The sequence below is a fragment of the Anomaloglossus baeobatrachus genome, chromosome 2 (assembly GCF_048569485.1).
Source record: "Anomaloglossus baeobatrachus isolate aAnoBae1 chromosome 2, aAnoBae1.hap1, whole genome shotgun sequence".
Lineage (NCBI taxonomy): Eukaryota > Metazoa > Chordata > Amphibia > Anura > Aromobatidae > Anomaloglossus > Anomaloglossus baeobatrachus.
In genome coordinates, this window is record NC_134354.1 from 47,771,660 (window position 1) to 47,798,789 (window position 27,130).

The following is a 27,130-nucleotide window of genomic DNA, read 5'->3' on the forward strand; positions in this document are numbered from 1 at the left end:
GTCGCGGCTGGATGTAAGCAGCGCTGGACGTCGGACCTGGATTACGCCGGAGCTTTGTTGCGGGAGGGGTTAATAAAATGGTGAACGAGGCTTGTTTGTTTTATTTAAAATAAAGGATTTTTCGGTGTCTGTGTTTTTTTTCACTTTACTTACGGGTTGATCATGTCAGCTGTCACATAGACGCTGCCATGATCAAGCCTGGGGTTAATGGCGGTGGTCCCCCACCATCATTAACCCCTTGTATTACCTTGCCACCACTGCTACACGGTGGCAAGAAGAGCCGAGGACACGCCGGTATTGTCGCATATTGCATGCGACAGTGCCGGGGCAGCTGCGGCTGATATTCTCGGCTGCCGGAGGGGGAGTGAGGCGGGGGACATTACCCCTGCCCCTCTCCCTCCCCAGCCTGAGAATACCGGGCCGCCGCTGTGTGCTTACCTCGGCTGGACGGTAAATATGCAGCGGAGCCCACGTTCTTTGTTTTCTATATTTCCGTTTTCTTTCTATGTGTGTTCTATGTGTCTGTGTCTATGTGTTCTATGTGTCTGTGATGTGTGTGTCTGTGATGTGTGTGTGTGTTTACTCTGCACGGCTTCCTCTTCCTGTAATGACATCACTTCCCTGCAAAACCGCAAGCAAGTGATGCACATTACCGGAGGTAAACCGCAAAATACCGCAGGGAATAACGCAGGAAAACGCAGTGAACCGCACAGAATTTGCTGCCTGCGTTATTCCCTGCGGGATTTCTTGATTAACATTGAGTCAATGGAGTAAAATCCCGCAGCGCTGTGCGGAAAAGAAGTGACATGCACTTGTTTTTGCTGCGGGATTCCCGCAGCAAAACATGCAGCTGTCAAATTCCGCCCAGTGCGCACAGGATTTTTTTTCTCCATAGGATTTGCTGGTGATTCACTGCAGAGATGTTATGAACATTTTCTGCAGCGAAACATGCAGCAAATCCGCGGCAAAATCCGCGAAAAATCCGGTAAGTGCGCACATAGCCTAAAACATATCAGGCTGAAATGGCACTGCCAGGCTCTGATTGCTGCTGCCCATGGTGCGGGCAGAATAGGCTCCCTGCAGTCTGGGCGGAGCTCCCTCTAGTGGTGGCAAACAGAACATTACTTTTTACATTTTGGTGCATCTTGCTGCTTTACCTGAAGTCAGTGAGGCTCAGGTTATTCTGCTCATAGGCCCGCAGCAGGAACAGGATTTTCTGATCTAGGATACAATATAATTCACACGGACATATTAAATATCTATATAACCAATCCACCTATGAGCAGTCCCATTCAGACACATTTGGACCCTACCTGTGACACTGAGTGTGGCTCCATAAGCCCCGAGCATAGCTGCAAAATGGTTTTTGTCGCAAACGGACGGACACTTCGCGATGATGCTTCTCAATAGATCAGTCAAGTTTTCTGCAAGGTAAAAATACATTTAGTTCAAATCCCTGCTGGACGCCAGGATCACAGGCCATACCCTCTGAGCTCAACATATGGTGCCATACCGGACCCCACAGGTCTGGTTTTACATACAAGGCATAGAGCAGATTATGGCTAAACTAAAAAGAAGGGAATTTTGTTTACTTACCGTAAATTCCTTTTCTTCTAGCTCTAATTGGGAGACCCAGACAATTGGGTGTATAGCTACTGCCTCCGGAGGCCACACAAAGTATTACACTTAAAAGTGTAAGGCCCCTCCCCTACTGCCTATACACCCCCCATGGGATCACGGGCTCCTCAGTTTTAGTGCAAAAGCAAGAAGGAGGAAAGCCAATAAACTGGTTTAAGCACATTCAATCCGAAGGAATATCGGAGAACTGAAACCATTCAACATGAACAACATGTGTATACAAAAAAACAGGGGCGGGTGCTGGGTCTCCCAATTAGAGCTAGAAGAAAAGGAATTTACGGTAAGTAAACAAAATTCCCTTCTTCTTTGTCGCTCTATTGGGAGACCCAGACAATTGGGATGTCCAAAAGCAATCCCTGGGTGGGTAAAATAATACCTCGTGATAGGGCCATAAAAAACGGCCCTTTCCTACAGGTGAGCAATCGCCGCCTGAAGGACTTGTCTACCTAGGCTGGCGTCCGCCGAAGCATAGGTATGCACCTGATAATGCTTGGTAAAAGTGTGCAGACTCGACCAGGTAGCCGCCTGGCACACTTGCTGAGCCGTAGCCTGGTGCCGCAATGCCCAGGACGCACCCACGGCTCTGGTAGAATGGGCCTTCAGCCCTGATGGAACCGGAAGCCCCGCAGAACGGTAGCTTTCAAGAATCGGTTCCTTGATCCACCGAGCCAGGGTGGATTTGGAAGCCTGCAACCCTTTACGCTGGCCGGCGACAAGGACAAAGAGTGCATCCGAGCGGCGCAGAGGTGCCGTGCGGGAAATGTAGATTCTGAGTGCTCTCACCAGATCCAACAAATGCAAATCCTTTTCACATTGATGAACTGGACGAGGACCCAAAGAAGGTAAGGAGATATCCTGATTGAGATGAAAGGGGGATACCACCTTAGGAAGAAACTCCGGAATCGGGCGCAGAACCACCTTGTCCTGGTGAAACACCAGGAAGGGAGATTTGCATGACAGCGCTGCTAGCTCGGACACTCTCCGAAGAGACGTGACCGCTACTAGAAAGGCCACTTTCTGTGAAAGGCGAGACAGGGAAACATCCCTCAAAGGCTTGAAAGGCGGCTTCTGGAGAGCAATTAGAACCCTGTTCAGATCCCAGGGCTCTAACGGCCGCTTGTAAGGAGGGACGATATGACAAACCCCTTGCAGGAACGTGCGTACCTGAGGAAGTCGTGCTAGGCGCTTCTGAAAAAATACAGATAGCGCAGAGACTTGTCCCTTAAGGGAGCCGAGCGACAGACCTTTTTCCAACCCGGATTGCAGGAAGGAAAGAAAGGTAGGCAAAGCAAATGGCCAGGGAGAAACTTCTTGAGCAGAGCACTAAGTTAAGAATATCTTCCACGTCCTGTGGTAGATCTTGGCAGAGGATAGTTTCCTAGCCTGTCTCATGGTGGCAATGACCTCTTGAGATAGTCCTGAAGACGCTAGGATCCAGGACTCAATGGCCACACAGTCAGGCTCAGGGCCGCAGAATTCTGATGGAAAAACGGCCCTTGAGACAGCAAGTCTGGCCGATCTGGAATTGCCCACGGTTGTCCGACCGTGAGATGCCACAGATCTGGGTACCACGACCTCCTTGGCCAGTCTGGAGCGACGAGGATGGCGCGGCGGCAGTCGGACCTGATCTTGCGTAGCACTCTGGGCAACAGCGCCAGAGGTGGGAACACATAAGGCAGCCGGAACTGCGACCAATCTTGAACTAAGGCGTCCGCCGCCAGAGCTCTGAGATCGTGAGACCGTGCCATGAAGGCCGGGACCTTGTTGTTGTGCCGGGACGCCATTAGGTCGACGTCCGGCATCCCCCAGCGGCGACAAATTTCCTGAAACACGTCCGGGTGAAGAGACCATTCCCCTGCGTCCATACCCTGGCGACTGAGGAAGTCCGCTTCCCAGTTTTCTACGCCCGGGATGTGGACTGCGGATATGGTGGATGCCGTGTCTTCCACCCACGTCAGAATCCGCCGGACTTCCTGGAAGGCTTGCCGACTGCGTGTCCCTCCTTGGTGGTTGATGTATGCCACCGCTGTGGAGTTGTCCGACTGAATTCGGATCTGCTTGCCTTCTAGCCACTGCTGGAAGGCTTGTAGGGCAAGATACACTGCTCTGATTTCCAGAACATTGATCTGAAGGGTGGACTCTTGCTGAGTCCACGTACCTTGAGCCCTGTGGTGGAGAAAAACTGCTCCCCACCCTGATAGACTCGCGTCTGTTGTGACCACCGCCCAGGATGGGGGTAGGAAAGACTTTCCTATTGACAATGAGGTGGGAAGAAGCCACCACTGAAGAGAATCCTTGGCCGCCTGAGAAAGGGAGACGTTCCTGTCCAGGGACTTCGACTTCCCGTCCCATTGGCGGAGAATGTCCCATTGTAATGGACGCAGATGAAACTGCGCGAAAGGGACTGCCTCCATTGCTGCTACCATCTTCCCCAGGAAGTGCATGAGGCGTCTCAAGGGATGCGACTGGCCCTGAAGGAGAGATTGCACCCCTGTCTGTAGTGAACGCTGTTTGTCCAGCGGAAGCATCACTATCGCTGACTGAGTATGAAACTCCATGCCAAGGTATGTTATCGATTGGGTTGGGATCAGATTTGACTTTGAAAAGTTGATGATCCACCCGAAACTCTGGAGAGTCTCCAGCGCAACGTTCAGGCTGTGTTGGCATGCCTCTTGAGAGGGTGCCTTGACAAGTAGATCGTCCAAGTAAGGGATCACAGAGTGACCCTGAGAGTGCAGGACTGCTACTACTGCTGCCATGACCTTGGTGAAGACCCTTGGGGCTGTCGCCAGACCGCAAGGCAGGGCTACGAACTGAAGGTGTTCGTCTCCTATAACGAAGCGTAGAAAACGCTGGTGTTCTGGAGCAATCGGCACGTGGAGATAAGCATCTTTGATGTCTATTGATGCTAGGAAATCTCCTTGAGACATTGAGGCGATGACGGAGCGGAGGGATTCCATCCGGAACCGCCTGGTTTTCACATGCTTGTTGAGCAGTTTTAGGTCCAGAACAGGACGGAAAGATCCGTCCTTTTTTGGCACCACAAACAAGTTGGAGTAAAAACCGTGACCTTGCTCCTGAAGAGGAACAGGGATCACCACTCCTTCTGCCTTTAAAGAGCACACCGCCTGCAGAAGAGCATTGGCTCAGCCGGGAGGCGGAGAAGTTCTGAAGAATCGAGTTGGAGGACGAGAACTGAACTCTATCCTGTACCCGTGAGACAGAATGTCTCTCACCCAACGGTCCTTGACATGTGGCAGCCAAATGTCGCCAAAGCGGGAGAGCCTGCCACCGACCGAGGATGCGGAGAGAGGAGGCCGAAAGTCATGAGGAAGCCGCTTTGGTAGCGGTTCCTCCGGCTGCTTTCTTTGGGCGTGACTGGGCCCGCCAAGAATCTGAGCTCCTCTGATCCTTCTGAGTCCTTTTGGACGAGGAGAATTGGGACCTGCCCGAGCCTCGAAAGGACCGAAATCTCGACTGTCCCTTCCTCTGTTGGGGTTTATTTGGTCTGGGCTGAGGTAAGGATGAATCCTTACCCTTGGACTGTTTAATGATTTCATCTAATCTCTCACCAAACAGTCTGTCACCAGAAAAAGGCAAACTGGTTAAGCACTTCTTGGAAGCAGAATGTGCCTTCCATTCCCTTAACCACAATGCTCTGCGTAAAACCACGGAGTTGGCGGACGCCACTGCCGTATGGCTTGTAGAGTCCAGGACAGCATTAATAGCGTAAGACGCAAATGCAGACATTTGAGAGGTTAAGGACGCTACTTGCGGAACAGATGTACGTGTGACAGTGTCAATCTGCGCCAAACCAGCTGAAATAGCTTGGAGTGCCCATACGGCTGCGAATGCTGGAGCAAACGACGCGCCGATAGTTTCATAGATGGATTTCAACCAGAGCTCCATCTGTCTGTCAGTGGCATCTTTAAGTGAAGCCCCATCTTCCACTGCAACTATGGATCTAGCCGCAAGCCTGGAGATTGGGGGATCCACCTTTGGACACTGGGTCCAGCCTTTGACCACGTCAGGGGGAAAGGGATAACGTGTATCCTTAAGACGTTTGGAGAAACGCTTATCTGGATAAGCGTGGTGTTTCTGGACTGACTCTCTAAAGTCAGAGTGATCCAGAAAAGTACTCAATTTACGCTTAGGATACCTGAAATGGAATTTCTCCTGCTGTGAAGCTGACTCCTCCACTGGAGGAGCTGTGGGAGAAATATCCAACATTTTATTGATGGACGCTATGAGATCATTCACCATTGCGTCCCCATCAGGTGTATCCAGATTGAGAGCGGTCTCAGGATCAGAATCCTGATCAGCAACCTCTGTCTCATCAAACAGAGAGCCTTCCTGCTGGGACCCTGACCAGTGTGATGAAGTCGAGGGTCGCTCATAGCGAGCTCGCTTAGGCTGTCTGGGACTGTCGTCCGTGTCAGAGCCATCACCCCGGGATGCATGGGACCCCCCCGGAGCACGGATGTGTTCCAAAAGAGGGGAACCAGGGAGCCTGGAATCAACAGTGCCCATGGTCTGAGTTACCGGTCTGGACTGCAAAGTCTCAAGGATATTAGACATAGTCACCGACAGTTTATCAGCAAAAACTGCAAACTCCGTCCCTGTCACCTGGACAGTGTTCACAGGTGGTTCTCCTTGGGCCACCTCCAGCAGAGGCCCCGACTGAGCAAGTGCTACAGGGGCCGAACATTGCACACAATGGGGGTCAGTGGCACCTGCCGGTAGAACAGCCTTACATGCGGTACAAGTAGCATAGAAAGCCTGTGTCTTGGCCCCTTTGCTTTTTGCGGACGACATGCTGTTGTCTAGCAATCTAGGAGGGTATATAGCCAAGAATAGCGACCGTACAATGCAATGTATAGCATACAAGCATAAAGTACAAATGAACACTGCGGCACTAGTGGGGTGAGCCCTCGAGGGCTGCTTACCGCCCGCTGAAAAGCGGGTGTGTGACCGCCAGAATCCCGTGCCTGGGTCTCCCAGAGCTCGTGTCCCTTCTCCACTCAGACTGCAAACAGGAATGGCTGCCGGCGTCCTGTGAAGAGGGGCGGGCCGTGGGCGTGCCCCAGACAAAGTGCGGGAAACTAGCGTCCCACTGTGCCTAGTGAGGGGGGTTGGAGTATGCTAAGCAGACTCCAGCCCTCAGCGCTGACGTTCTGACCAGCGTCCCGCCCTTCCCCTGACTGGCAGGCCTGGGGGCGGGAACGAAACGGAACTAGGCCGCAAAAGCCGGGGACTCGATTTATAAGCGCGGCCGTCGTATAAGCACGGCCAGCGCGGAAGTTCCCCGGCGCACCACACGTCCCAGCCGCGCCGCAGTGTAAAAAACCGCTAGCCGCGGCGGCAGTTCCTAATACAGAAACTCACTCAGCAAAGCTGCAGTGAGTAAAGCACCAGCGCGCCGCGCGGCTGTCCCCGGCGCACTAACACACCCAGCAATGCTGGTGTGTGTGCGCGATCTGCACGGGGACCCAGAGTACCTTAATGTAGCAGGGTCCTGACGATACTCAGCTCCATGTCCAGCAGATTCCCAGGGGCTGTGGACGGAGCACGGTCTCCTGTGCTTGGAGACCGATAGGATCCCACTTCACCCAGAGCCCTAAGGGGATGGGGAAGGAAAGCAGCATGTCGGCTCCAGCCTCCGTACCCGCAATGGGTACCTCAACCTTAACAAACACCGCCGACAAAAGTGGGGTGAGAAGGGAGCATGCTGGGGGCCCTAGTATGGGCCCTCTTTTCTTCCATCCGACAAAGTCAGCAGCTGCTGCTGACTAAACAGTGGAGCTATGCGTGCATGTGTGCCTCCTTCGCACAAAGCATGAAAACTGAGGAGCCCGTGATCCCACGGGGGGTGTATAGGCAGTAGGGGAGGGGCCTTAAACTTTTAAGTGTAATACTTTGTGTGGCCTCCGGAGGCAGTAGCTATACACCCAATTGTCTGGGTCTCCCAATAGAGCGACAAAGAAATTAAATTTTTTTTTACTAGTAGTTTTTAAAAAAAAAAAAATTGAAAAGAGAAAGTTTGACCATTTTGAAACTGAATCGATATACTTTTCCCGTCAATGGAGCTGTGTAATGGTGTTTTGGTGGCAAACTGTACCATTTTCAGGTAGACATGAAGTTTTAAATTGCATTTTTTTGGGTGATGGGGTATGGGGCAGGAGGTGATGGGAGTCATAAAAAAAAAAAACAATGGCCTTAAGAAGGCCCATGGCGGCATTGGCAACCAATGAGCACCCCACAATCACACTGTGGGTGGGGTTAGCGGGCGATGGCTCTCCAAACGAACGCCTACATGTTTAAACCATTTAAATGCCAATGTCAGAGATTGATAGTGGCATCTAAATGGTTGAAGAGCAGCGATCTGAGTCAATAGCTGCCATTGGATGTATGAGTGAAATACACTACTATGCCTCTTGGACTCCCAATTAATAAGATTTGTTTTACGAGCGCTCGAGAAATCATTGCAACACACACGCTTTGTGGTGTACTGAAAGTTTTTGCTTTATTACATCATGTGACCAGTTTATATAATATCTCAAACAAAGTAACAACTCCTCCGAACTATGCACCAATAAGAGCAGCAGGGCAGAGAACAAAAATGTGAAAATTCCCCGCCCATCAGTGTTGGCTGAGCCCTATGACATCAGTTATAAGACAAGATGCTTTCTTTAAGAACAAAATGGATTCTATTCTTTCAAAGATGCAGGAGACGACTGTACAACACAGCCAGCAGGAATAAAAGAACAACAATTCTAATCAACCACTGATGAAAAAATATGAACCCTCCGCTGTACAGAAGGCGCTGAAACCATGGAGCGGAGGACATTGGAGGCTCTAATGATACCTTGCGTACAAAGCAAAGAGGCTCTAAGTTTTTCAGGAGTTTTTTTTTTTTAAAAAAAAATAAAAATTTGGATGGTTTTCACTGAGTTTCTGCTCCAAAAAAAACTAGAAAAAAAAACAACAAAAAACTCCTAGGCTACGACAACCACAACAACCAACCGTTTTATGGACATTATGTCTCAAGGGAAGATATCTTGGCTAAACTTCTTCCATTCTTTTCTTGCATGTACTTTGGGTTAAAATATTTTTGGGTGCTTCATGAAAACTATTGTACTTTTTGGCTTTTAGCAAGACTGTCTGGGAGCATATAGAGAAAAGGACATTTTATAGATCTCAGCAACAGACTGGGCTGGAGAGGACGACAAGGAACGGCAGCCATGGGGGCTAAGCATGGTCTCCCATCAGCCGTCGCGAAAAAATTATGATCCTGGGACAAACTCCTATAAGACTGACCCTTCATCAGGTCTGTAGGGTGGTGTGTGACACAAGAATTTGCTCTCTGCTGCCCCCGCAGGTTTGGCTGTGATATAACAATGCATACTTTTTTTCCTGTGGGGTTTTCCTGTATTAGGTGATCTCAGTTTTGGAGCCTTATATCAGCAGATTATCTAGAGTTTTTTGAAAAGAGCCAAAATAAATGTATCCAAGCTACTAAATTCGGAGAACCCCTTTAAAAAGACTGGCTGACTATTCTCCAGTTGGTTCCTTTATAATGCAGGGGCATAGTAATGTCGCCAATCACATAGTGATGTACGACGGCTGTAGGGGGACACGGAGACCCTAAACTACAAAATCAACGCTCCTGCCGCCGTCTGAGGCTACTATATTTGAGGTCACTTAAAACAGTTGAGAATTAGAAGCGGTTATAAAGGGATGGAGGGTGAGAGTAGTAACCCATCCTGTATACCACTTCTAATATAATGCAGATTGTAAATAGACGAACCTCGAATGGCGCTGCAGGCGATCTCCTCGTCTCTGGAGCGGAGGAAACTTGGCAGAAACAGGGAATGTTGTGTCACCATCATGTGGACGACCGGTAACTGCACCAAGTCCTTGGTGCAGGGGCCTTCGGAGCCATACCACTGCTCAATCCCAGCACGTAAAGCTTCCAGAAATGCAATGTCCTTATAGCGATACCTAAAAAGAAATAAAAAAAGTTCCACTTTTAGAAAAGGGGACCCCAAACTATCTGTAATGTAAAATATAAGAGACAGAGCGTATTTGACAACCCCCCTTCTCACCCCTCTCCTCCCCTCATACCCCCAGATCTGTTTTCTTGCAGCAATGGCATCACATCAAAAGCTCAAATCACCGCAGTAGCCAATCACTGAGCTCACTTAAAAAAAAAACTGACCGTCATCTCAAAAAAGTAAAAAAGCAAGTGTGAACAGGTGCAAGCTTCTATGACTACACAAAACAAACAAAAGTCGACTACGTTCGGGTGCCCGCCTGCAAAAAACGTATATGTGCAAAAGTGGTACAAAACGAGCACACGCTAACGTAGTTTGCAGCATTACAGTCAATGGCCCTGACGGAGAATGCGTCTGAAACACGCTTTGCAGGGTGGGGGAGGGGCGGTTCAGACGGATGCCCCGACGGGACCACTAAACATAAGACAAAACGCAATGTGAAAGGAGCCTAAGACAGCCAGCACCTGTGCCGCACAGAGCGGGCTCAGCTCCTGAGCCAGCTCTATGTAGTCATGCCGCTCTACTGTTATGCATGTTTATATTCCCATATTTATTGTTCCACATATCTTACCACTGCAGAGTGCAACTGTCTCCTTTTTGTTACTATGTTACATATTCAGTTTGCACCTGTTCACATTAGTAAGGTAGGAGGTGCCATCAGTGTTTTTCTTAGATTATAGGGTTATGGCTTCTGATTGAGCACGCCTGCTCTTCAGCCTTAGGAGATTTTAATTCTTCATTTGTAGGTTCCTTTCCACTCAGAAATTGTAGATTTGTTAACCCAAAGAGAGGTATTACAGCAGGCAGGGACCCAAGAAAAGAGGTCGCCTTGGCGTTGGCTGTTGAGCTTACATAAAACTGGCCATTTTTGTTTGCCAAGTATCTCAATTTTTCCTTGTTTTTTATAGCATTAATGCAAGTCTATATTTCTATATTCATTGTTCCTCAGATCTTAGCGCTACAGTCACTGTTTCATATTCAGTTTGCACCTGTTCACATTAGAAAGGTAGGATGTGCTCTTAGTCTTTTTCTAAAATTACAGGGTCATGCCTTCTGATTGAGCACGCCTGCTCTTCAGCCTTAGGAGATTTTAATTCTCCATTTGCAGGTTCCTGTCTGCCCACAAATTGTATTTTTTTTTTTAACCCAAAGAGGTATTACAGCAGGCAGAGACATAACAAAAAGAGGTCGCCTTGGCGTTGGCTGTTGTCAAACAAAAAATGACCAGTTTTATGTAAGCCCAAGTATCTCAATTTTTCCTTGTTTTTTATAGTGGTAATGCAAGTCTATATTTCCATATTCATTGTTCCATAGATCTTAGCACTATGCAACTGTCTCCTTTTTGTTACTATGTTTCATATTCACTTTGCACCTGTTCACATTAGAAAGATAGGATGGGCCATCGCTCTTTTTCTTCGATTACAGGGTCATACGTTCTGATTAAGCATTCCTGCTCTTCAGGTTCAGGCAATTTTAATTCTTTATTTGCAGGCTCCTGTCCGCCCATAAATTGGAGTTTTTTTTAGCCGAAAGAGAAGCATTAGAGTAGGCAGGGACCAAACAAAAAGGAGGTCGCCTTTCTCGTTGGCTGTTGGGCTCACATAAAACTGGCCATCTTGTGTGCTATGTATCTTAATTTTTACATGTTTTTATAGCAGTAATGCATTTCTATATTCCCATATTCATTGTTACACATCTTAGCACTGCAGAGGGCAACTGTCTCTTTTTTGTTAATGCATGTACAGCACACAGGACAGGACATGTCCTCCTCCAGAGAGAGGTCAGTGTGTCCATTTTTAAGTCTCATCTCAATGTCATCAGTTTTTCTTGTAGTACAGAAATAAAAAAATTCCAAACTTCTTCTACCCATCACCCTAATGACCTATGGATAGGTCTTTTTTTCAGGAACCCTTTTGATTTGAATGCGTGACTTAGATCCATTAATATTTTTATTTTTATATTTTTTCACAGACACTCAGTCAGCAAAAAGACACGGACATGTGAACAGGCCTATAGATGTATTGATGAGGAGCAAGCAACACTTCCAATATGTTGTCCAATGTGGATATCGTACAAAAGGAACTTACTTCAGTCCGCTCTTTACCAGGCTGTTCCACTCTGGTGGGATGTCTTCTTTGACTAGTGGCTGAGAGAAATGATAAAATTAATAAATAAAATAAAAATTAGAGCAAAATTTGGTGTAACAGAGTCTGGGATGTTTTGCAGAAATTCTAAAGACCTTTTTAGACAAGTCATCGAAGAACCCTCTTAATAGCAACCTATCAACTCCACCCGTACAACATCCCAAAAAAACGAAGTCACACAAAGTATGATCATAGTAGAAAAATATATATATATGCACACATATATATGAGAATCGGGTTTTAGCCGCGCTAAGTAACCACTGTTGTCAGGATGTAGATTAAATTAAAAATCTTTTTATTACAGCATCCAATGCGTTTCAGAGACATAAGCCGTCTCCTTCTTCAGGGTAAAGAGAAAAAAAAAAAGAAAAAAAAAGAGAAAAAAAAAAAGAAAAAAAAGAAAAAAAAAGAAAATACATTCTATACATTTCTTTTTTTTTTTTTCTCTTTTTTTGTTTTTTTTTGTTTTTTTTTTCTCTTTTCCCTGAAGAAGGAGACGGCTTATGTCTCTGAAACGCGTTGGATGCTGTAATAAAAAGAGATTTTTCATTTAATCTACATCCTGACAACAGTGGTTACTTAGAGCGGCTAAAACCCGATTCTCATATATATGTGTGCATATATATATATTTTTCTACTACGTCTTCACGGGGCCGCTGCTTGAACCACGTGGACACTCATATGCTTTATAAGGGGTTGTGACTGGCACAACCGCTCCAGGTGAGTGTACCTATTTACATCTATACACGGTTATTACCGGGTAAAACCCTATTTGCGCCTTTTTTCCCCCTTTCAGCAGTTTCTAAAGTATGATCATAAAAATGTGGAACTTGAGCGATAATGTAAAACAAAAAAAAAAAAAGTTGGCAACGTGGTTCATCCTGGCGCGCTCACTAAATAAGCTCAGTAAAACACAGATTTTTTTTTTCCTACCATGAGATCTTTAAGACGAGAAAGCAGCGCCATCTCCGCTTCCGGTGTCGCTTCCTCCAGTTCTTTATTGGTGCCATATGTGGCAGTCAGACACTTCATACAAGCTGCCAGGAGCGACTTCTGCCAAGAACAACCCTTCACCCCGGCACAGTCTGCAACTTGCGATACACAGTCAGCTACAGCCCATCTGTAAGAAGTTAATTGATTCAAAGAATTAGAACGGCTGGGAAGATCCAAGAACGGCAAGAACACTTAGGGTATGTGCGCACGTTGCTTTTTACCTGCTTTTTTGCTGCTTTTTCTTCTGCGCTGTTTAATGCCAAAATGGATGTGTTCTTCTATTCAAGCAAAGTCTATGGGAATTTGGGTTTCTTGTTCATACTATGTTGTTCAAAATGCTGCCTTTTTGTGGCAGAACTTTGGTCAAAAACTCAGCTTTGCAGTGCAAAACCCAAATGGCAAAAACAATTGACATGTTGCTTCTTTGAAAAGCTGAGTTTTTGACCAAAGTTCTGCCACAAAAAGGCAGCATTTTGAACAACATAGTGTGAACAAGAAACCCAAATTCCCATAGACTTTGCTTGAATAGAAGAACACATCCATTTTGGCATTAAACAGCGCAGAAGAAAAAGCAGCAAAAAAGCAGGTAAAAAGCAGGTAAAAAGCAACGTGCGCACATACCCTTAAAGGGACACTCAATTAAAATGCATAATTCTTAAGCGTCAAGTGTGGTTTAGAACATCCATATCGCATTATTCCCAACTTTGGGTTTCTGATATCTAGAATAGTACAATCTATTCACATAGCAGTATTGTTCACATCGAAAACAGCCAGTCATTATAAATCCTTCAGATCTACTGTATTTAGAAAGAAAGTCATCATGGGCATTATTGCTTCCGCGTGTCAGGGAAAGTAAGTGCCCAACAGCCCAATAGTGGCTGCTGACTTAGTGCAGGGCTCATGTGGCATTACAGGGTTAGATATCCGGTGCAGACATCACTGGAAGAGGACCAATGCGGAGGGTAAGTGTTTTGTTTTTGAAAAGAAGATTTTGGGTACTCACTGTAAAATATCTTCCTTGGAGCCTTTATTGGGGGACACAGGAAACCATGGGTGTATGCTGCCGCCATTAGGAGGCTGACACTATGCAAAAAGTTCAAAAAGTTAGGTCCTCCTCAGTAGGATGCACCCACCGACTGGCACAGAGATAATCAGTTAGTGAAAAAGCAGAAGGAGAAGCAACAGAAATATTGAAGCAATCCAACACACAACAATTCAACACAAGGGCGGGTGTTGTGTCCCCAACAAAGCTCCAAGAAAGATTTTACAGTGAGTACCCAAAATCTTCTTTTCTCTATTGCCTCATTGGGGGACTCAGGAAAGCATGGAAAATCCTTAAGCAGTTCCAACGCTGGGCAAAAGATAGTAACCTCAAATCTGAGCTCGGACCACTGTGGCTAACAGGATCCTACTACTGAGGCTCGCATCCGACGAGGCATAGGTGTAAACCTTGTAACATCTTGTGAAGGTATGAATGCATACCCAGATAGATGCTTTACACAGCTATGAGACAGGGGCCTGTTGGCGGACATCCCAGGAGGCCCCCCACTTCATGGGTGGAGTGAGCCATGACCCTGAGAGGGCACACTCTGTCCTTTATCTGGTAAGCATCCAAGATGACAGATTGGATCCAGCAAGCAATGGTGGACTTAGAAGCAGGAAGAACTCTGCAATAATCTTCCAGAATCACAAAGAGAGGCCATCTATCTGAAGTGTACCATCTTGGCAATGTAGAGACAGGGCTCTAGGGAGATCCATTTTATGAAGTACCGTATTTTTCGCTTTATAAGACGCACCTGATTATAAGACGCACCCCCAAATTTGGTGAAGGAAAAGAGAATTTTTTTTTAATGTTAAATGGGGTCCATCTTATAATGCCAGTGTCCCTCTAACAAATCATATAGGGTATATGTCCCTCATAGCCCTCCATCCTAAAATTAGCCCCCTTAATCTGGATATGGCCCCCTTATATTGAATATAGCCCCCTTGTGATGGCACACGTTCCCCTGTGCTGCCTATGGTCCCCTATGGATTGCATACATTCCCCTGTGCTGCCTATGGTCCCCTATGGATTGCATACATTCCCCTGTGTTAGATAACGCCCCCATGCTGCTGCCTATGGCCACTATAGATCGAAGTCCCCCTGTGTTAGATATCGCCCCCATGGTGCTGCCCATGGCCCCTAGATAGATCGCACAAGTCCCCCTGTGTTAGATATCGCCCCCAGGCTGCTGTCCATAGTAAAAAAAAAACCCTCTTTCCTTACCTCCTCCAGCGCTGAGCTCCCTCCTGTCTCCCTCCGTGCTTCTCTTCCTTACTTCCTGGTTCTCAGTGCGGTCATGTGATCGGCACAGCAGACTGAGATCTCTGACTGCCTGATCACAGTGGAAGCAGGGACACGGGGAGAAACGCTGGAGGGGGTAAGTAAAGCTTTTTTATTTTAGAATGAGCAGCAGCCTGGGGGCCAAATCTAACACAGGGGGGGGCATGTGCCATCACAGGGGGGCGCAGGGACAAATAATATGCACCGCTCCCCCAGCCCATCACTGCGTGCGATTTCAGCACCATTGGAGATGGACAGCGGCTGTGCATATTATATGAGCGGGAGCAGGAGATCAAAGGCTGCAGCCCGCAGCGTTCACCTGCCCCCAGCACAGCGCTCCCACCTCCCCTGGACCCTGCAGTGTACATACATATACATAATTATATGTACATACACATACATAATATACACATACATAATATACACATACATAATATATATATATATATATTATATTAAATTATATATATATATATATATATATATATATATATATATATATATATATATATATATATATATATATATATATATATATATATATATATATATATAAGAGAATTTTGTTTACTTACCGTAAATTCTTTTTCTTATAGTTCCGACATGGGAGACCCAGACCATGGGTGTATAGCTTCTGCCTCCGGAGGACACACAAAGTACTAAAAAGTGTAGCTCCTCCCTCCGAGCATATACACCCCCTGGTTAACCAAATCTAGCCAGTTTAGTGCAAAAGCTGAAGGAGGACATCCACCCACAAGTAGAGATAGAGCAAAACCCGGAACAACCGGAACCTCTGTCTACAACAACAGCCGGTGAAAACACACGGAACAAGAAAACTGCCAACAGGCAACAGGGAGGGTGCTGGGTCTCCCATGTCGGAACTATAAGAAAAAGAATTTACGGTAAGTAAACAAAATTCTCTTTCTTCATCCTTCCTTATGGGAGACCCAGACCATGGGACGTCTCAAAGCAGTCCATGGGTGGGAAATAAACAGAAAACTGAGAAGTAGGCAAAACCTAACTTCACAAATGGGCGACAGCCGCCTGAAGGATGCGTCTGCCCAAGCTCGCATCTGCCGAAGCATGAGCATGCACTTGGTAGTGCTTCGAAAAGGTGTGCAGACTAGACCAAGTGGCAGCCTGAAAGACCTGCTGAGCCGTAGCCTGGTGCATGAAAGCCCAAGAGGCACCGACAGCTCTGGTCGAGTGCGCCTTGATCCCCGGCGGGGGAGGCACCTGAGTACACTGGTAGGCATCGGATATGGCCGACCTAATCCAACGAGCTAGGGTCGGTTTAGAAGCCGAGAGACCCTTGCGCTGACCTGTGGTCAGCACAAAAAGAGAGGTGCACCGCCTAAGGACAGCGGTGCGTGACACATAGTGCCCGCACCAGATCTAAAAGTATGCAACGCTTTCTCAAAGCGATGCACAGGAGCCGGACAAAAGGAAGGCAATGAAATGTCCTGGTTAAGATGGAAAGGAGACACCACCTTAGGGAGAAAGTCCGGAGTCGGACGGAGAACCACCTTGTCTTGGTGAAAAACCAAAAAAGGTGACTCCGAAGAGAGCGCAGCCAAATCAGAGACTCTCCTGAGAGAAGTTATGGCCACCAGAAAGACGACTTTCTGTGAAAGTCGAAACAAAGAAACCTCCTTAAGAGGCTCAAAAGGGGGTTTCTGCAAGGCCGTGAGGACCAGATTAAGGTCCCAGGGATCCAGAGGCCGCCGGTAAGGCGGAATGATGTGAGATGCGCCCTGCATGAAGGTGCGCACCTGAGCCAGCCGGGCGATACGCCGCTGGAACAACACTGACAGAGCCGAGACCTGTCCCTTGAGGGAATTGAGGGATAGTCCTAGTTGCAGACCAGACTGCAGGAAGGACAGAAGGGTCGGCAGGGAAAAAGGCCAAGGGGCATGGCCGGAAGAACGACACCAGGATAGAAAAATTCTCCAAGTCCTGTGGTAAATTTTGGCCGAGGAAGACTTCCGAGCCTGAGTCATAGTGGAGATGACTTCGGGAGGAATGCCGGAAGCAGTCAGGATCCAGGACTCAAGAGCCACGCCGTCAATCTGAGAGCTGCAGAATTCTGGCGGAAAAACGGACCTTGTGAGAGAAGGTTTGGGTGGTCCGGGAGATGCCACGGCACCTCTACGGACAGACGGAGCAGGTCTGGGTACCAAGCTCGCCTGGGCCAGTCTGGAGCAATGAGTATGACCCGACGGCCCTCCATTCTGATCTTGCGCAGGACTCTGGGCAAGAGAGCTAGAGGGGGAAACACGTAAGACAGACGGAACTGGGACCAATCCTGAACCAGCGCGTCCGCTGCAAAGGCCTGAGGATCGTGGGAGCGAGCCACGTAAACCGGGACCTTGTTGTTGTGCCGGGATGCCATTAGATCCACTTCCGGAGTGCCCCACTTGCGGCAGATCGACCGGAACACTGCTGGATGCAGAGCCCACTCGCCGCTGTCCACGGTTTGACGGCTGAGATAATCTGCCTCCCAGTTTTCCACGCCTGGGATGTGGACTGCGGATATGGTGGACTTGGAGTCCTCCGTCCACTGAAGGATGCGTTGAACCTCCAACATTGCCAGGCGGCTGCGAGTCCCGCCCTGGTGATTGATGTAGGCAACTGCTGTCGCGTTGTCTGACTGGACTCGAATGTGCTTGCCCGCGAACAGGTGGTGAAAGGCTACGAGAGCTAGGAGCACAGCTCTGATTTCCAGCACATTGATTGAGAGGGCTGATTCGGACGGAGTCCGAGTGCCCTGTGCTCGGTGGTGGAGAAATACTGCTCCCCAGCCGGATAGGCTGGCATCCGTGGTGAGAATCACCCAGGACGGGATCAGGAAGGATCGTCCCTGAGACACAGAGAGGGGCCGAAGCCACCACTGAAGAGAGCTCCTGGTCTGTGGCGACAGAGCCACCAACCTGTGCAAGGAAGAAGTCCGCTTGTCCCAACAGCGGAGAATGTCCAGCTGCAGAGGACGCAGATGGAACTGGGCAAAGGGAACCGCTTCCATTGACGCTACCATCTGACCCAGCACCTGCATGAGGTGCCTGATGGAATGACGGCGGGGCCTCAACAGAGAGCGCACCGCCAGATGGAGGGACTGCTGTTTGACTAAGGGCAGCTTCACAAGTGCCAGCAGAGTCTCGAATTGCATCCCTAGGTACGTAAGTTTTTGGGTCGGGGTCAGAGTGGACTTGGGCAGATTGACAAGCCACCCGAATTGAACAAGCGTGGCGAGAGTGAGCGAGACACTCCGCTGACAGTCTGCACTGGATGAAGCCTTGACAAGAAGGTCGTCCAGGTAAGGAATCACTGCCAACCCCTGGAGGTGCAGAACCGCAACCACTGCTGCCATGACCTTGGTAAATACTCGAGGGGCCGTGGCTAACCCGAAGGGGAGAGCCACGAATTGGAAATGTTCCTCTCCGATTGCAAAACGTAGCCAACGCTGGTGTGAAACTGCAATTGGCACATGCAGATAGGCATCTCTGATGTCGATGGATGCCAGGAAATCTCCTTGGGTCATTGAGGCAATGACTGATCGCAGAGACTCCATGCGAAAATGCCGCACCTGAACATGCTTGTTGAGAAGCTTGAGATCCAGGACGGGCCGGAAGGAACCGTCCTTTTTGGGGACTAGGAAGAGATTTGAGTAAAAACCTCTGAACCGTTCCCTGGCGGGAACCGGTACAATTACTCCGTTGGCCTGTAAGGATGCCACGGCCTGAGAGAAGGCGGCGGCCTTGGAGCAGGGGGGAGTTGACAGAAAGAATCTGTTTGGCGGGCTGGAAGAGAACTCTATCCTGTAGCCGTGGGAGATGATCTCCCGCACCCACTGATCGGAGACGTGTTGAAACCACACGTCGCCAAAGTGGGAGAGCCTGCCACCGACCAAGGACGTTGCTGGCTCGGCCAGATAGTCAAGAGGAGGCTGCCTTGGTGGCAGCAGCTCCTGCGGACCTTTGTGGACGCGGCTTCTTGCGCCAGGTGGGCTTCTGGTCCTTGGCTGAGTTAGTGGACGAGGCCGAGGGCTTAGAGGACGACCAGTTAGAGGAACGAAAGGAACGAAACCTCGACTGGTTCCTGCCCTGGACAGGTTTCCTGGTTTTAGTCTGTGGCAAGGAAGTACTCTTCCCGCCAGTAGCCTCCTTAATTATTTCATCCAGTTGTTCACCGAACAGCCTGGACCCAGCAAATGGGAGCCCAGCAAGGTACTTCTTTGAGGAAGCATCTGCCTTCCACTGTCGAAGCCACAAGATCCTGCGGATAGCGAGGGAATTAGCGGAGGCCACCGCAGTGCGGTGAGAAGCCTCCAGCATGGCAGACATGGCGTAGGCTGAAAAGGCTGAAGCCTGGGAAGTTAAGGCAACCAATTCAGGCATAGAGTCCCTAGTGAGGGAATGCATCTCCTCTAGGGAAGCAGAGATGGCTTTGAGAGCCCCCACTGCTGCAAAGGATGGGGAGAACGAGGCCCCTGCCGCTTCATAGACAGACTTGGCCAGGAGGTCAACCTGGCGGTCAGTGGGATCCTTAAGTGAGGCGCCATCAGCCACAGATACAACTGTCCGGGCTGAGAGTCTAGACACCGGAGGGTCTACCTTTGGTGAGTGAGCCCACTCCTTGACCACCTCTGGTGGAAAAGGAAAACGGTCATCAGAACCACGCTTTGGGAAGCGTTTGTCAGGATAGGCTCTGGGCTTGGACACAGTGGCTTGAAAACTGGAGTGGTTAAAGAACACACTCCTTGTTCTCTTAGGCAAGGTAAGCTGGTGCTTTTCTGCCAGAGAGGGTTGCTCCTCTGATACTGGCGGATTGAGGTCCAGTACGGAATTAATGGACGCAATCAAATCACTAACATCCGCATCACCCTCGGTCAGATCAATGGGGCACATGGAGGTAGCGTCCGAGCCCCCAGTAAAGACATCCTCCTCGTCCTGCGAGTCGGCTCGTGAAACGGAGCCGCGGGACGAGGAAGGAGAGGGGACCCTGCGTCTCCTTTTAGGAGGACGGGGTCTGGGAGCAGATGAAGAATCCTCTGTGAGCTCTGCAGAGCGAGCCGAAGCAGCAGAAGCGCCCTGAGAAGGGGGCTGATGCATGCTCAGCAGAGTCCGGGACAGCTGTCCCATGGAGTCGGCAAAGGACTGGGAGATAGCCTTAGAAAACGATTCTACCCAAGCCGGGGGTTCAGCCACCGGGGCCGGAGCAGCCGGAGGGACCACTGGGGAGACTCCAGGCTGAGGCACCACCATGTTAGAGCAGGCATCACAATGTGGATATGTGCTCGGTTCAGGCAGTACGAGCTTACATGCAGTGCATATTGAGTACAGCCTTGCAGCCTTGCTCCTATTGTGAGACATGCTGCTGAGGTGGAGGCTCTGCAGTAAAGAACACACTCCTTTCAGAATGACCCCCAGAGAGTGTATAAGAAAGTCCACAACCAGAGGTTGTGGCTTACCAGACCGTTTTGTGTGCCCTCCGGATCCCACAGCTCGGACCCCCAGACAGGTTGCAGAGATGCAGCAGCCAGCGCCGATCAGTGTGAGAACGCTGAAAAAATGGCGCCGGAGTGAGGAGGGGGAGCGGGGCCTAGTCCAAGAGCGGGAACCGGAGGGCCAAGGAGATATACAGGGGAGGGAAACATCTCCTCAGAGAGGAGTGTCCTCCCCTGTGCTGAACGGCCGGTGGGCGGCGCCGCACTGTCCCTCTGCATGACTGACATGCAGGGGCAGTGAAAACGAAAGTAGGCCGCAGCCGAAGCCGGGGCCTAAATTTTACAATGTGGCCGGCGAGCAGGCACCCTCGGCGCGGTTCTCAGGTGAAAACCAGAGAACCGGCCGGAAATGTAACCTGACACACTCTCCCCAACAATAAAGATGCAAAGGACCCCCTGCAATAACGTCTCAAATACTTAGCTTGTGAGACGCAGGGCCAGGTCCCTGAGGGATGAGTGCTCCGTCCGGCAGGTTCCTGAAAGGGCTGCGGATGGAGACCGGTCTCCTGCAAGGCAGGGAGAACCGTGCTGGCTCCCACTTCAAGCCAGAGCCCGAGGGATGGTGAAGGAGCGCGGCATGTAAGGCTCCAGCCTTGAAATCAACCTTAACAACACCGCCGACACAGTGGGGTGAGAAGGGACATGCCGGGAGTCCAGGCTTGGACCCGCTTTTCTTCCAACTCTTTAAAATCAAAAATCAGATGAGAATGCATGTGTGCCTCCTGAACACAAAGCATTGAACTGGCTAGATTTGGTTATCCAGGTGGTGTATATGCTCGGAGGGAGGAGCTACACTTTTTAGTGTAGTACTTTGTGTGTCCTCCGGAGGCAGAAGCCATACACCCATGGTCTGGGTCTCCCATAAGGAACGATGAAGAAATATTATATATATATATATATATATATATATATATATATATATATATATATATATATATATATATACCCCCCATATATATTCGGCTTATAAGACGCACCCCCTACTTTCCCCCAAAATTTGGGGGAACAAAAGTGCGTCTTATAAAGCGAAAAATACGGTAACTGCTCCAGAAGATGAGTGGGTGATGGCAAGAATAAAAGGGAGCACAATGTCCTTGTTAGGATGTTCAAATTGTCTCTCCAGTAAAGGAGACAAACTCTAGCGCAGCGCCACCTATTGGAAGTAGCGATCCTAAAAGTCATAAGTGGATTTTCAACAATCCTTTGCAATATGACTCAGGATATATAAGCCAGATCAGAATCCCAATTTGCAGACACGGTGTTTCGGGGTGCTTGCCCCTCATCAGTGCAAAGTATGGGGGTGTCTGATCTGGCTCATGAGAAAGCTATGTGGGGACCACGGGGGAACACTATTCTCCTTAAGGAGACTTTGCAAGCCAGTCTGGCTGCCAGGTAAGGGGACTTATAGCTGCCACGCCCCTCTAAGAAATATTCAAATTGTCTCTCTTGTTAGGATGAAAAGAGGAAACAACCTTAGGAAGAAAGAATGGAAAAGGGTGTAGGACCACTTGATCCAGGTGAAATACCAGGTAGGGAGAGCGACAGGAGAGGGTTGCAAGTTCTGACACTCGTCTGATCGAGGTGATGGCTACCAAGAAGGCAACCTTCCAGGAGAGGAAGGAAAGAGACCTCTTGAAGCGATGTGAATGGGGACCCTTGAAGGCCCCAAGGCTCTACAAGAGGCTGGTAATGAGGAGTAGAATGAGCGACGCTCTGAAGGAAGGTTCTGACCTGTGAACGGAATGTCCGGTTTCTCTGGAAAAGAATGGAGAGTGTGGAGACCTGACATTTATAGGAGCTGAGGGACAGGCCAGAATCTGCAGGAAAGAGAGGAGAGAAGATAAGAAAGCCATGTGAGCGGTTTGGTTGGTCTTGCACCAGTGGAAGAAGGCCTTCCATGTACGGTGATAATTGTGAGTAGGAAGACCTTCTTGCCTTGATCATACTCTGGATGACCAGATCTGAGAGACCAGTAGATCTCAATACCACGGCTTCAACAGCCATGCTGTTAAAATGAGCAACCGAATATTTTGGAGGAAGAGAGGACCCTGCGAGGTGGTTTGGAAGATATGGAAACTTCCATGAAGTGGATCAGCTCCACGTAACAAGGCCTTCTAGGGCCACAACAATGATGGGTACTACCTCCATCTTGATCAGGCTGGGGAGCAGCGAGAGAAGAGGGGGAAACAGGTGTGAGAGGGAGAACGGAGACCAGGAGATCACCAGAGTGCTGGAGCTGATCCCAAGTGGATCGCAGGACCTGGACACAAACTGGGGAACCTTGTGGTTTACTCTGAATGTCATCAGGTTGACGTCTGAGGTGTCCCTCTTGTAGCAAATCTGGTTGAAGACAACCGGGGTCAGGAACCACTCGCCTCAGTCAAGGCCTTCTCAGCTGAGGAATTTAGTGGCCCAGTTGTCCACTCCAGGAATATGCATTGCTGAGATTGTTGAAACATTTTGTTCTGTCCATGATAGGATGCGGGATACCTTTGACATCACTGCTCGACAGAATTCCTCCCTAATTGCTGATGTATGCCACGGCTATGGCGTTGTTGGACTGGACATGGATCGGACAGCCGAAGAGAAGGTCCTGCCAGTGGAGGTGAGCCAGGAGGATTGCTCTGAGCTCCAGGAGGCTGATGGGGAAAGGCGATTCCTAAGCGTTCCATTGTCCCTGTAATGTAAGGACCTGAAATAGTGGTCCAGGAAGTGAGGGATTTGTCTGTTCTTGATCGAAGGAAACGTTGTGGAGGGTGAGTGTGGAAATGAGCGTATGGCATAGCTTCCATTGCGGCTACCATCTTGCCCAGAATGCTCATTGAGAACTGAAGAGAGCATGGAGATTGAAGTTTGAGAGAGTGAATGCCTCTTAGGATAGCCGAGTACTTGTCATCGGTCAGGAAGACTCTTGCGTATACGATGTTGAACAGCATTCCTAGGAACATAATGCGCAGGGCTGGGATCAGAGACTACTTCGTTCTGTTGATAATCCAGCCGAATCAAGAAAGGATATCAAGAGTGATGTTCAGGCTCTCACGAAAAGCTGAGGGGGAGGTCGCTTTGATCAGTATGGCATCTACATAATGAATGCCAATTGTCTAAAGTGTGGCCATGACAGCTTCCTTTACCTTTGTGAAAACCCAGGGGATGGGGATAGGCCAAAGGGCAGTGCGGTGAACTGAAAACGTGAACCCTGAACTCCGAAGTGTAGAAATCTCTTATGGGATGGAAAGATGGGTATATGCAGATAGGCATCCTAGATGTCCACTGAGCATAGGAACTCCTCGGGCTCCATGGAAGCTATTACAGAACGAAGAGATTGCATCTTGAAGTGACAAAGGCAGATGCATCTGTTTCACAATTTGGGGTCCAGGATGGGATGAATAGAACCATCCTTCTTTGGGACCACAAACCGGTTTGAAAACCTGAAAAATGCTCCTGAGGGGGGTAAGAGGAATGATGAAGCTAGAACAGAAAAACAAAATTGATGGCCCCGAAGAAACCAGGAATAAAAGAGGAATTCTTTGGGTAGCAGGACTCAAAGAGGCGAGCATAAGGAAGGGCGGAAAACCATTTAATAGCTATACGAAATGACATCCCAAACCAGGTGTCATCTATTATGGAACGATATTCGTCTCAGAACAGGAGGAGACAACCACCCCCAACCCTGAGAGGATTCCCAGGTGGGGATGCACTATCATGCAGAGGAAAATGTGTTGGATCTGGATAGCATGTTCTGGTGGCCGCTATGAGGGAATATGGTTGAAACACAGCCTCCTTATCCTTTTGATGATTTCTTCTGACTGTGAATTATCGAAACGAGCGAAAACGAGTTGTGTGACTTTTGGACGTGGACGTTTTGGCGTCTATTGCAGAAGCTAAGTACTTTTCTCCCGGTGGCGTCTGAAGTTTTTTGTCTAACTATACTCCAAAAGGGAATATCCATGGAAGGGAATTAATGGTAAGGGACTTTTTTGGATGCTGAATTCGCATTCCATGCTTAGACCCTACAGATTGTAACGCTGTTGCTTGCTGCAAGGACAGAACAAGCCCAGAGAAGCTGTTAGAAGGGGTTTTATTTTACTGCGCGAGCAATCTGGTCCACTATGGCCACCAGGCCACAAGAGGAAGCGCTGAACAGAATACCCTGTCGCAGTAATTTAGCCCAGGCAGAAATCACCTTGAAACTCATGTTGAGGCGAAGTACAAGCAGAGGGCCAAACCCATGGCCTCAAAGGCAGATTTCACTAGAGTCTCCGTATAACTGTCGGAGGGGTCCTTGAAGTGAAGCTCTTTGAGAGAGGCAGGATGGTGTTGGTGGAGAGCCAGGTGACCAAGGGATCCACTTAGAGAGACACTACCCATTTGCTTCCAACTTTCTACAAAAATGGGTATAGAATCTCCAAGAATTTTGTTCTTTTTGGGATGTTCCCATTCCCTAGCAAAAATTCCAACACATTTTTCATGGTTGGTGAACAATATCAATATGGAGTCAGTCCCTCTAAAGCTATAACCGCTTACGCTCTTGTAGTAACAATTCCTACAAAATTTTGGAAGCGCCTGTGGGAACTTTTGCCTATTTATCCAGAAAGGCATTTGGGGGGGGTCACTGATGTTGGGGAGAGGCCAAGCTCACAATCTCAGTTCTAGCTAATCCCAAAGGTGTTGAATGTGGTTGAGGTCGGGGCTCTATGCAGCTGGTGAGGTTCTTCCAACAAACTCTCTCCAACCATGCCTGTATGGACCTTGTGAACTGGGCATTGTCATGGAGAACAGAAAAGGGCCTTCCCCAAACTGTTCCTACAAAGATGGAAGCTACAATCAACCAAAATGTCGTGTGCTGAAGCATTAAGATTTCCCATCACAGGAACTAAAGGGCCAAGGCGGAGACCTGGAAAACAACCCATAGTATTATCCTCCTCCACCAGACTGTACAGCGAGAACAATGCAGTCAGGCAGGGAACATTTTCTTGAAATTCACCAAACCCAGACTCATCAATCAGACGCCAGATAGAGGAATGTGATCCATCACTGCACAGAACACGTTTCCTTCAGAATCCAGTGGTGGCAGATTAACATCGCTCCATCTAGTGCTCAGCATTGTGCTTGGTGATGTACGGCTCAGCACTGTGCTTGGCGATGTACGGCTCAGCACTGTGCATGGCGATGTACGGCAATGTACAGGCAATGTACAGCACTGTACAGCACTGTGCTTGGCCATGAAGCTCCTGGAGGGCGCAGTGTTTGTGCTGATGTTACCAGAGGAGGTCTAGACCTGGCAGTTATGGGGTCAGCAGAGCATTAATGATTTTTGCCCCCTCTACTCCTCAGCACTTGGTCCCCTGCTCTGTAATGTTACGGGGTCTCCACTTTGTGACCGAGTTACTCTGGTTCCTTCCATCTCTCAATAACATCACTCACAGGTGATGGGGGGAAATTTGGGAGGAAGATATGTAATGAATGGACTTATTACATCAGTGGTAATGGGGCACGAGGTTATACACCAGTTACAATGGGACTGAAGGAAAAACCTGAATTCAATGATTAAGAGGAGAGTCCGATATTCTTCTCCATATAGCGCAGATTTCCTAATCTCCAGCCCTCTTGAGCTTACGCTGGGTCACTCTCCATCACTTGCTCTCTCATTAATGATTATTTAACACAAAATAACATGTATTTTCATGAAAACTCATGTACCGAAGTGCAACAATCAGCAGCCAACAGTGCTGCCAGCAGGGTAGGAACAGACGGCGCCCACAGCTGCCACCTTAGCACTGGTAACAGGCTGACTAACAAGCCGAAAACAGAGCATTTCTTCGAATCTGTGTGACTTGTTACAGGACATGCTGTATGGGCACTGTGGGGACAATCGGAACGGAGCAGCCCGACACCTAATGAACATTTCCCAGAAAAATTACAAGTGAATTTCAGCCATTTGCTCATAGAGAAGCAACAGTATGGCTGCCTTCTTCTGTGTCTTGGGGTTCGATCACTTTTCTTAAGCTGCTCAAACCCCTCAACATCTAGCACTGCAGCCAATCAGTGGTTCTGGTTGTGCATGCCGTCTAAAAGTGGAAGCAGTTGTAAAGGGCATGACAATCCAAGACAATTTCAAGGGATATTCCCATATATAACCAGCGTATGTCATAATTGCCTGATCTCCAGGACCACCACAGATCCTGAAAAGGAAGGGGCCGCAGTGCAGATTTAGTGCACGGTCTCCTAAGCTTTTCTTGCACAGATTGGCCCTGGCCACCCAACTGTAGAGGAAACCGGAGCTGAACCCACGCACTTGATTGATGCAGGACGCAGTTCCCTGTGCAATGGGGTCTTAAATCTCAGCTGACCCTGCTCTTGGGGATTAGTGGAGGTTCCAGGGTGGAATTCCCATTAGTCAAAAAAATTAAAATAAAACTGAATAACAATAAGCTATTGGTTATGAACACCCAGAAGATATTCTATAATCGGCTGA

The 27,130-nt window shown here is 48.7% G+C and overlaps 1 protein-coding gene across 3 annotated transcripts in view; it reads right to left on the bottom strand.

The window, feature by feature from the left end:
• URB1 (URB1 ribosome biogenesis factor) overlaps positions 1-27,130 on the bottom strand; it is a 311,203-nt gene that overhangs the window by 98,740 nt on the left and 185,333 nt on the right. For all 3 annotated transcript variants that reach the window (XM_075335040.1, XM_075335039.1, XM_075335038.1), the window contains 5 exons: positions 12,770-12,956; positions 11,780-11,838; positions 9,446-9,639; positions 1,314-1,424; positions 1,158-1,221 (listed from right to left, as the gene is read on the bottom strand). In XM_075335040.1, coding sequence (XP_075191155.1) covers positions 1,158-1,221; positions 1,314-1,424; positions 9,446-9,639; positions 11,780-11,838; positions 12,770-12,956 — 615 coding nt within the window. The remainder of the gene's footprint in view (positions 1-1,157; positions 1,222-1,313; positions 1,425-9,445; positions 9,640-11,779; positions 11,839-12,769; positions 12,957-27,130) is intronic.